Raw genomic sequence first — 11,336 nt, forward strand, 5'->3', positions numbered from 1 at the left:
TGTCAGAAAACAAAACCCTCTCTCTTTTCCTCCGTATACCCAAATCTCTAAAAACGGGGTTACAACGGAGCTGAAGAAGTAAAATCCTTTTCTGTTATATGTTTTGGTTTTACACCTCCTTTTTACTTTACCTTCTTTAATGAATGATGTAGTAGGATATACACATATGATACAAAACCCTGACCATCCTGCTAAATTAAAAGTCATGGCCTAAAGGACTGATGTTTTTAATGACCATGAACTACAACGGCCCTTATTAAGGTTTAGCTGGGGACTTTGCAGTGGTAAGAGAAGTAGCCTATTCAGATATTTTACTTAAGTAAAAGTTCTTATACTACACAGTACAAATACTCTCTCTGATACAAGTAAATGTCCTGCATTAGAAACGTTACTTAAGTAAAAGTAAGTGAGTATATCAGCAAAATGTATAGTGTTTAAACGTAAAAGTATATGCAAAGAAACATACCAAATATATAAAATTGTTCAAAACAAATAAGTAAATTAACTTAATGCTCATGCCAAATACTTACTAATCTCTAAATTGGGTAGCTGATTAACAGATTTAGCTGTTCTCACTCATTTATAACTTCATCCGACTGCTTTGGCCAAGCTTCAGTATTATTGCTTCAGCTTCTTTTTTAATGAAAGATATTTCTATACTCCTCCCCACTCAGTCAGCCATTCTGCTTCCTTCAATGCCCTAAATGATGGGATTCCCTTCAGACTAGATTACACACACAGGCATGCTCAATCACTTCATCAGGCAGTAATGTGTTCCACCTGTGTGTGGTTATATCTGCTGAGCAGGACCCTCCCTCATCCTCAACAACTTCATTTAAAAAGTGCAAAAACCAGGGACCTTCACCAGTCTCCCAACTCTTGCCATGGGTTGTTTAGCTGGATTGGGGTTTGTAGTTTTGTTTTTTTATGTATATATTTTAAATTAAGATTTATTTTTCTTTATACATTTAAAACATATTCAATCTTTTTCAGGTGGTTCATTCTCCTTGTAGCAGTTGTTAACATTGAGGCACAAAATAAGCCCCCAATAAGTACGTTTTTGTCATTTTGTGATATTTGTCAACACACTTGTGTGCTGCTATCTAATATAAATGTGTAATCCCAGAGATAAACTCTAAATGCCTTGGAAACTTGCTGCGTGTGGATGTCAGTCGACTTGGAGGAAGTTTTCTTGAAGTGTCCGCTGTCATAAGTAAGCTGACATTTCAAGTATATTGCTTTTTCTTAACTTAATCTAACTTTTAATTCAAACTGTTCTTGTTTGTTTCCTCAGATAACTCTTCAATCATCCTCACGCCAAGTTTATCTTCTAAGTGTGGCTTCACCATCAAGAAAGACCACCTGGGAAACGCTGTGATTTATGCCTCCGTCCAAAACTGTTTTGCTCAAAATGTGGTAAAAACGACTGAATGCTAGTTTGTGACGCAGCACCAAATGTTTCTTTTGACGTGGCAATTCATTTTGAGACTTGTTTCCATGTGTTTTTAGGACGATAAAGCATTCACAACAAAACTAGGTCTGCGGCTACAATCTGACAATGTGGTAGACGAGTTTTACCTGGTGGAAGAAACTTGCTACTACTCTTCCTGGGCCTCCCGGGAAATTATCTGTAAACCCAACTACATGGAGGCAAGTGAACGCAGCATGGCATGTTCCCGTCTAGATGATTAGTGGCCTGATGCCTCGTATGAGTGTCAAGGCCGGTACATTTCATGTCACTGCAGAGATTGATTATCACTTATGGAGTGGCCTCATTTCTAGGTGTCTGTGAAAAAAGCAGCTCCAAATGATTATAACCTGCCTGCATACCCCTACTCGGATCCCCGAAAAGCTGCTGAGGTAAGATTGGCTAATTTTGCCTTTTTTTTTTATTTTCTTATTCTAGAAACATCTTGTTTGTAATGTCTTGATATTTGCCTCACAGCAGCCCATGGACGCAGGCTTCAGAATCGCCACAGTGGTGTTCCTCACTCCTGAGGAGAGGGTCATGCAGGTGGACGAAGCCCAGAGAAATGGTTATGGGATCTCAAGCACTCCTACCAGGCTGGTTCTGCGAAGCCCAAATCCTTCACGTGAAACATACACCAAGGATGTAAGTGGACTGCAGTTCACTGAGATTCAAACAACTCTCACTTGATATCTTTCCCCTCAGGCAGACTTGTTGAATCACTTGCAGCCCATTAGGTACTTGCTTACACTTACAGCCATAGATACAATAATGTAATCAGACTGCCTTTCAAATGGATTACTTTGTCTGGAATCTAGTTGGCACTCTTAAATCAGTGAGTTCTTATTTATAACCCCCCATATTTTTAAGAGGGAAATGATTATGTTACCACAGTATGCATTTACATCCACGTGTTGTGTAATCTCTCCCCACAGGTAGCAGGTGTGCCGATGACTGTGCTCAGCACCTCGATTATATTTGAGAAGACGAAGCTGACGACTCAACTTTATGCAGGAGCCGCTTGTCCTCAAGCTCAGGGTAATGTAAAGAGACTCACTGATGTCATGTCTTCTAGTGTTTTTCACTGGGAATTTGGGGCACTTTTTACTGTCAGGAATTTAAAAAAACATCTGCCACTATTATTTCTGATTCCAGCATTTTTTAAATATCAAACTTTTCTAAAAATGCAGCCAAAAAAATCTTCCCCACCAGAATTTGTATCTAGGAAGAAGTGCTTTATTTATTTAAATGACACTTTAATGATGTGTTACTGTATGTCGCTGCTAAATTCATAATTTGAATTCTCCTTTTTGAGATTGTTTAAATAAAATACGAAGGATTAACCATTTGTTCAGTCAAAATGTTTTGAGGATTTCACTATTTCCGAAACGTTAGCCCTTTTCCTTAAAACTTTCCATGTTAGACCCTAAGTGCTGTATTTTTTTTTTTTGGTGTACAGGTGGGGTTTTCTTTACTGAAACCTCAATCCGCTGGTTCCTGCCGAGGCGCATTGCCCCTCTGATTTGCCCGAAACACTTCAGACTGTTGGAGGTGAACATGGGCGTCAATGGGAGGAAGCTCGAAGCTACAGAGATATCGGCCAGAAGCTATTCCCTGACTCTCGATGACCTTTACGTCATTGTTGAAATTCCTATTGGGGCTGCTGGTTGCCAGATTAAGGTTAGATCAAACAATTTAGTCCATCAATTGACGAGGTCGTTTTAGTCATGCATGCAGCTATGCAACAAAAAAAAATCTGAAATACTACAAAAGGGCAAAATGTAGATGTTTATATTTCTTGGATCTAAAGAATTTCTCACAACAGTGGAGAAATCGGCGTAGTTAAATGGTACATTAAAGTCATTTTAGACTTTAGAGACAGTTTAACAAACATTCACACTTTGTTGTTTCATGGAAGATAACGCTACTGAAATCCTGTTGGTATGTAGGCCTACAAAACAAATGTAAACAGATCGTTTGAGTATGTTTGAATGTTGCATCATCTAGTGCTTCATTGCCAGACAAATTTCCCTTTTTCTTTTAATCTGTAGATGATGATGTTATTCAGGAAAGGCCTTACTCAGGATGTTTTGTTTATGCAGAGTCATGTCCAGGATGGTCAGTACTTCACTTCTTATATGAATGAGCTGATGCTCGAGTTGCTCTGGACTGAAGACGACACTAATGAGGACACGAGATACAAAGTCTTCCTCCCCGTCGAGACCCCCCTGCAGCTTCAACCTCCACAAGTCATTGACGGTGAGTCATATTATCTTGGTACTCATGCTACTTTTTTTACATAAATTGCAACCTGCCTTAATTTCTTCATTTTTGACATACAGCCACTGTTCCCAAGGAGATGATGTTTAAGGCGTTGATTGGGCCGGTGGGCTTTGATGTAATGCTAAAGAACATCAGGTCCCCCTATGAGGTTTTGTCCTTGGCCGACTGCTTTGCCAGAGGCTTTAAAGTCTTTGACAACATGTCCCCTAACGGCTGCTCCAAGGTCTATACTGTTGAAGTGCCCTTCACAGACCGTGTCGTAGGACAAATGGTGAGCCTTACACTCAACGTGGGAAATGCATTTCTTTTTTTCTTTTGTCAGCTAATAACTATCTGTTTCTCCCAACAGAAAGAAATGGGGGTTACAATTTACACCCTTTATCTGACCTTTGGCTTCCTGGTCCTGCCAAAGCATGCTCCATTTACTGCCACTGCTTATCTGAGAGCTAAACTGGAAGACATAGGTCTGTACCCATGGATAAGAGGAATTCATAACAAAACGAGCACAGTTGTTTCAAAGTATTTTCCTCCCTCTGCAGATCCTCCCTCTGCAGCTCCTCCCTCTGTCTCAGGTAGCTGTGATGATAAGAATTTCTATGTCCTCGTGAAATACGGGACCAAAGGATTCAACTTTCAGACCATAATGGGAAAACGAATGCTGAACGAGAGCCTGGCTCAGCAGTACGGCATCATGGGCAACGACACACATTTCAGTTTGATTGTACCATCTTCTGCAGCTGATGCTACGGTCGAGGTATGACTCTTAACCAAAGTTTTAAATGTGCAGGGATTTAGCAACATTTGTCAAGATGATAGTCCTCTATAAATCATAATGTATTGTTTCTGGAAACTTCTCAGGCTGTTGCGTCGTCATCCATCAAGAGCAGACTGGATGTGACTCTGAGATATCCAAAGACCAACAAAACTATCCAAGACTTCTCCTTGGCTTGCAACTTCGTCACAAAGCTGATTGGTTTGTTAAAGAGAATACGTTTTCTTATGTAGGCTTGAATCTACAATGCATACAAATGTCTGATCGTCTTTTTCAGAGTGTTTCCCTAATGGGACCATCACGGCTATGGCTATAACCCTGGAGTCTGTTCCCAGTCTGAACCCCCGACGGCTCACCCTCAGAGACCCCGCCTGTGGCCCCACATACAGCAACGACCAGTACGCTTATTTTGTCTTCACTGCAAACTCCTGTGGGACGACCAGAAAGGTAAAGCATGCTGCTAAACAGCTTGCTGATTGCGATAGGATTAAAACTGAGAAACGAGTTCTTTCAATTGTTGTCTTTTCTTAGTTTTTGCCCAATATGATGCTGTATGAGAATGAAATCTCCATCACAGATGAACTTGAATTGGGAAAGCTGTCACAGTCGAAGGAGCCGGAGTTTGAGTGAGTATCTCGAGACTTAGAATCACCAAGCTGAAGGTTGGATGATTAATCTATTATCAAAGCTGTTGTTTGAAAAATGACATGGAAGATTAATTAACAAATTGCTTCCGGTTTTCTAAATGTCAGCTTTTTAATGCTTTCTGTTTGTCGATAAACTTCAGGTCATTGGGTTTTAGACTTTTGGTCAGAAAAGAAAAATTCTCAGCTTGGACATTATTCACAGTTGCATGTTTTTGGAGCAAAACGGTTAAAGGCGGCCTATTTTCAGTTACAAAAACCATATTTGTAACTCAATGGGAAAACTTCAAAAAAATACATTTAAAAAATCAGTTATTTGTAGCCGCAAACATTCATGTTCACCATTATGTAAACTGACAGTCTGATGCCAACTTTAAAACAAATGCAGAGACTTTGTAGGCTAACCACGTGACAAAACTTAGAACTGTAAAGACTCTTAAATGGTATTTTCCTTATCAGAAGTCAACTGGTACGCCATAAAGCCTTCTATGGTGCAATCCCAGATGTTAACAGTGCCAATGGGTAACAATTTAACAGTTCTAAGTGTTCCCACTTAAGAGTCTTCTTCTTTCAGGCTTAAGGTGTTCTGTTACTATGACATCAACACAAACCAGGCTATGGGCTTCAACAGCCGACCTCGCAGGAGTGACCCGTACGCTGACGATGCACGAGGCGAGATGCAGGTTGAAATGAGAGTTGCTTTGGGTAAAGAAAGTTCTTCAGGCCTTGTGTGTTTTTTTGTTTTTTTTCTCTTTCTCGCATGCTTGCTAAGGATTAGCTTTATTTTTGAGCTAGAAACTGGGGGGAAATAAGAGTTCTATCATGTCAACACGTTGAAAAAGCTTAATGCAAAGAGACAGGATAACACTTTCTATCAAAATGCAGGATTTTGGGTAACTTGGAGAGAGTTCATATGAATCTAGTTACTTTAAGTAATTGGAATGTTTTTTTTCATAAAGTTAATCTTTAAACCAATGAACTGAGTTGGCACCTGGGATGTTGAGGTTAAACTCTTCTGCATTATGTACCTTAATGTTTATATTCCTTAATAATTCGGGCCAACATGTTCTGCTTCACTTAAGACGACTCCTACAGTGCGTTTCACCGCGTTGAGGACGATCCCATCACAAAGTACCTACAACAGCCGCTGTATTTCGAGGTGGAACTGATGGGATCTTACAACCCTAAAGTATCTCTTGAGCTGGCGCACTGCTGGGCGACGCTGGAGGAGGACAAGATGTCCCTCCCTCAATGGGACCTCATTGTTAACGGGTAACTTGTGTATATATATTTTTTTCTTGTCCCAATGAACTGTTTGTCAAACTGTACAAAAGGGATGGTTTAAAAATCATAGGGTGCTCATTTTGCAGACTTTAGGACATCTTTACCCAAATAAAATAATTGTTTTTTCCCCATCAGTTGTGCAAACTCAAGGGACCCGCACCCAGTGATCTTCCACTCTGTTTTGCCTAAGGGCAGAGTTCATTATCCTTCCAACTTCAAGCGGTTTGAGGTCCCGATGTTTGCCTTTGCTGAAGACAAGGATAACTTGAACCGCCAGGTACTATCAGTCATAAGAATAAATAGTCTTGTTTTTTATTTTTTGATGTTCAGATTTTGGGAAACAAAAGTACGCTGTCTATAACAACCCTTAAATCTGTTCATATCTTGTAGGTCTTTGTCCACTGTGAGGTGGTCATCTGTGATGTTAGAAATCCAGTGGATGTGCAGTGTTCAGACCAGGACAAGACGATGAAGGGTATGCTCTCATACATGCTGATTTCATTATCCAGTAATGTACAATAAGGTTTACACGTGTTGGCTCAAATTATAAAATGTGACGATGGCTTTTGAATAAAGTGGCTAAGATATATATATATATATATTTTTTTTTTTCTCCCACAGGTCAAAAACTTGCCGTTTCAGATGACCCTGGTTTCAAAAGTGTGACTTCAGGACCAATCATTATAATGCGCTCCTAAACAAAGTCCTAATAAAATATTTTAAAAATAATTCACACTTATAGTATTTACTTGGAGATTTTTTTTCATCTATAGTTGTGTTTTCTATGGTTATGGGGAGGTCAAAACTGATTCTCCATTCCAAATCACATATATTTAAATGTAGTATGTACTGCTTTTTTGGATTTCCAGTGAAGAAGAAGTCGTCTTGCCAATAACGAAGTAAATGCCAGAATATCCAATTACCCCGAGTTGTATCTGTTGTAATCTTCTGGGCACCCAAATATGGCAATATGGGGACAGACTTTCACAGTGAGTATTTTTGAGATATCCTCAAAACTTCTGCCCAAAGGAAAACACTAATGGGCAGGAGAAGAACATAAGGGATAGGTTGCAGGGAGAGGCTTGACATTCGTCACAGATGTCAATAACAGTGGGATATATTTGTGACAATCGTGCCTTTGAGAAATGAACCCTGTACAGCACCTTGAACTGTATGAGAGTGAGACGAGCACAGGATGAATCCGGTTAAGAGCAGTGTCCCACCAGTGATCACCCAAGCTCACACCTAGCGCAGCCTTGATTTTAGTGGTGTGTGTGAGCTGTCATCGGTCAGGAGTTTGTTATATATTTTTGAAATAAGTGACTTTTGAAGGGGATCGGAACAAAGAAACTCATCCCATATTTGATTAGGGGGTAGAGAGGGAAAGGATGGAAACGGGGATTTGGTACAGTGTCTAATTTGGAAATAACGAAAAAGGTGAGATGTTGGGAGTTCAAATTCCCTTGATATATCAGTAAAACTACGAAAGGTATTATCCTTATAAAACTCTCTAAAAGTCCTCAGGCCCTTCTCATGCCATACAGAGAAAGTGGGGTCAGCTAAGGCAGGTCGGAATAAATGGTTTCCCAATAAAGGAGCTAAAGTGGATGCAGAAGTAAACTTAAAATGCCTCCTAAATTGGTAGTAGTAGTAGATTTACTTATTATGGGTGCCTTTCCATTCCATAAAAAGCCAGAAATAACCCGATCAAGAGTCTTAAAAAATGTTTAGGTAGGAATAGGGGGAGACATTGGAAAAGAAATAGGTACTTAGGAAGAATGTTCATTTTAACCGTGTTAATTTTACCTATAAGCGACAGAGGTAAACTCTTCCATCTTTGAAGGTCTGACTTGATTTTAGACATTAAAGGGGAGATATTGGCAGCGAAAAGGGAACTTAGAGTTCTTGTTACATTGATACCTAGATACATAAAGCCAGAGGGGCTCAATCTGAAGGGGACATCGGACTGGTTCAATTGTGATGCCAGAGCGTTAACAGGATAACATTCGCTTTTGGAAATATTCACTTTGTAACCTGAGAATGAACCAAATTTCGTAAGAAAAAATAAAATTGTTGGTATAGAGTTACTGGGGCTTGAGACATACAACAATAAATCATCCGCGTACAGGGACAATTTAAATTCCATCCCCAGCCGCGATATCCCAGTGAAAGTGGTTGAGGTCCTCAGATATATTGACAAAGGCTCTATGGCTAACGCAAAAAGCAAAGGAGATAGTGGACATCCCTGACGGGTTCCTCTGGATAAAGTAATATAAGGAGATTGAACGCCATTAGTGGAAATACTAGCTTGTGGGGATGTATAAAGAAGGCGTATCCATGAAATAAATATATGACCCAGCCCAAATGTACTCAGTACAGTAAGTAAATAGTAAATATGGCCAGGAGCTTTTTTATTTTGCATGTTATTTATAGCGAGGGAGATCTCATCTGAGGTTAATGGAGAATCAAGTTCTTTTGAAACACCAGGACCGATAGTAGGGAAATTGAGATTGTCAAAGAAAGCGCCCATCTCAGAAGTGTCGGATGGTGATTCAGACTTGTATAGAGAAGAATAGAATGAGCCAAAGACTGAGTTAATGGTACTAGGATCGGTATGCACCGTGCCTGATGAATCTTTTATCTGGAGGATTAAACGTGAGGCTGCCTGACGACGCAATTGGTGGGCCAAAAGGCGGCTCGCCTTATCACCATGCTCATAATACGTTGAACGTGAGCGTAAAAGAAGGCGCTCTGCATTAGTAGTTATGAGATCAAATTCCGTCTGTAATTCAACTCGATCTTTGTGTAAATTGGGAGAGAGACAAATGGCTAATTGCTGATCTATTTTTTTTATATCTTGCACGATATATCATTAATTTTGGCAGAACGAGTTTTATTTAACTGCGCAGAATAAGAGATGATTTGGCCCCGTAGGTTGGCTTTTAATGATTCCCACAGCAGAGAACAAGAGATGGGTTCATTGTCGTTTTGATTGTTTGTAATAAAATTATCAATTGAAGTTGCAATAAATGTATTACATTTGTCATCTGACAACAGCAAAGTATTAAACCTCCACAGCGTTGAGTATCTTGGTTGTGGTGAAATCCAAATATCCAGAGAAAGAGGAGCGTGGTCGGAAATTACAATAGGGTGATATTTAACTGACGACACTTTGGTAATACGTTTGGCATCGATGAAGAAATAATCAATTCGAGAAAAGGATTTGTGCATATGAGAAAAGAAGGAATATTCCTTAATGCGGGGGCAGGGTTGGGTTGTAACGGAATACATGTAACGGCGTTACGTAATCAGAATACAAAAATCAAGTAACTGCATTCAGCTCGCGTTACATTTAAAAAACGAGTAATCTGATTACAGTTACTTTCGTAAACCTGAAGTGAATACATTTTGGATTACTTATTGGAATTATTGGTGGAAAGATTTCCTCACAACATTTAATATTCATTATTAAAGGTCAGGGTTGCCAACTCTAATCATCTGGCGTGTGACACACGCTTTCACTCTCAATGTCACGCTCTCACGCTGCCCAAACTATTCTCACGCCAAAAACAAGATGAACCGGTGATCGTTTTTGGTTGGTTATTTACAATGTTGAGTTGACAGCTGCTCAAGCTGTCGACCCGCTCCCTCCGCGCCCACGCCACTCTTAACAACTATAACAGACAGCAGAGCAGTGGGAGCCGGTTGGTCAATCCCCGACCCGTATTGCGCATGCGCAGATCTGAGATCCAGTAGAAATGATAAAAAGTAAAAGTCTGCTGCTTATTGTTCTACTAGGCCAAAATAGAGTATATGAGAGTGAGAGTGTGTTAATTAATATATTTGGCAGTTTGGAGTAAGTCTGTAGATTTGTTTGTGTCTGTGTGTTTCATGCCTCTGACGATAATTAATTTTGTTGGATACATTTTCCGGGTAAACGATAATATTGTCGGCACCGTTGTATCATTTTAGACCACTGACATAATGATAATTTAAAATAATAATTCAAGTACATCCTTTCAAACTGCTAATCACATCCTCATGTAAATGAAAACATTTATCGAGTTCATTTTTATTTATCGTACGATAGTCAATGAATTGCTTATCGCGACAGGCACACAATAAAACAGTGGAAACAAACAGGTGTTTGACTTTCATTAGTGAATGAAACTTTGCGCCCTTTATAGTCTGTGTCCAATATTGTGTATTTGTATATATTGTATACAGTGGCGTTTCTAGGTGTACAAAACTGGGGGGGCAGAAAGAGGTCGAGAGAGAAAGAGAGGGGGGGGGGACAGAGAGAGGGAGGAGAGAGAGAGGGGGGGACAGAGAGAGGGGGGGAGAGGAGAGAGAGGAGGGGGAGTGTCAAATTACATACTGAAGACCACAGGAGCAACACTGTGAGCGCATACATTTACGTACACAGCGTGGGGATGTCATAGTAATGCACCTTCATACATGGAGTAAAGGTCACCATCACAAAGTAATTCTTAACAATAACAAACAACCGTAATGCTTTAGCATTAAAACACCATAGACTGTAAATATAAGGAAAACACAGACACTCATCATCGAGGTCACAATATCAATCGATCCAGCAGAGGCAAAACACAGAAGATCAACAAAATATATGACATAAATGAACTTACCAAAGCTGAAGGCTCACTTGAAAAGAAAAGCGGCACGGCGGTCCTTCCTCTGACAGAATGTGTCTATCACTTTGGGGATGAAGTCCTGTAGTTGCTGGATCAACTGGCTTTCAATTGAAAGCATGGCCAATGCGTTAAGTCGCGGCTGTCCCATGGTGTTGCGAGTGAAAGTCTTTATCCTTTTGAGGGTGGAAAAGTTCCTCTCTGACTCGGATGTCGTCATCGGAGTTGTCACT

The 11,336-nt window shown here is 40.0% G+C and overlaps 1 protein-coding gene across 2 annotated transcripts; it reads left to right on the plus strand.

Annotated features, from left to right (window-relative positions):
• Nucleotides 1-813: 813 nt before the first annotated feature.
• Nucleotides 814-7,180, plus strand: LOC117559865. Of its 2 annotated transcripts, none has more exons than XM_034236587.1 (21): nt 814-907; nt 994-1,052; nt 1,127-1,213; nt 1,295-1,416; nt 1,510-1,650; nt 1,783-1,860; nt 1,946-2,113; nt 2,404-2,506; nt 2,928-3,148; nt 3,571-3,727; nt 3,811-4,022; nt 4,101-4,215; nt 4,291-4,505; nt 4,610-4,724; nt 4,801-4,970; nt 5,055-5,149; nt 5,742-5,872; nt 6,250-6,439; nt 6,587-6,728; nt 6,842-6,926; nt 7,073-7,180. In XM_034236587.1, exons 1-21 carry the CDS (start codon nt 885-887, stop codon nt 7,147-7,149), a joined length of 2,706 nt encoding a protein of 901 aa, XP_034092478.1. In that variant the 5' UTR covers nt 814-884; the 3' UTR covers nt 7,150-7,180. The 2 variants fall into 2 exon arrangements, with proteins under 2 accessions (XP_034092478.1, XP_034092479.1); XM_034236588.1 differs by having other exon boundaries at nt 1,949-2,113.
• Nucleotides 7,181-11,336: the final 4,156 nt, after the last annotated feature.

Source organism: Gymnodraco acuticeps, unplaced genomic scaffold, assembly GCF_902827175.1.
Source record: "Gymnodraco acuticeps unplaced genomic scaffold, fGymAcu1.1, whole genome shotgun sequence".
NCBI lineage: Eukaryota > Metazoa > Chordata > Actinopteri > Perciformes > Bathydraconidae > Gymnodraco > Gymnodraco acuticeps.

What these genes read in the sequence shown, in the direction of transcription:
- LOC117559865 (XM_034236587.1), top strand. Translation starts at nt 885, where the DNA reads ATGGGTTGTTTAGCTGGATTGGG. An exon ending in GGTTGTTTAGCTGGATTGGG is followed by an intron (nt 908 to 993) that starts GTTTGTAGTTTT and finishes AATCTTTTTCAG; the next exon opens with GTGGTTCATTCTCCTTGTAG. An exon ending in ACCTCCACAAGTCATTGACG is followed by an intron (nt 3,728 to 3,810) that starts GTGAGTCATATT and finishes TTTGACATACAG; the next exon opens with CCACTGTTCCCAAGGAGATG.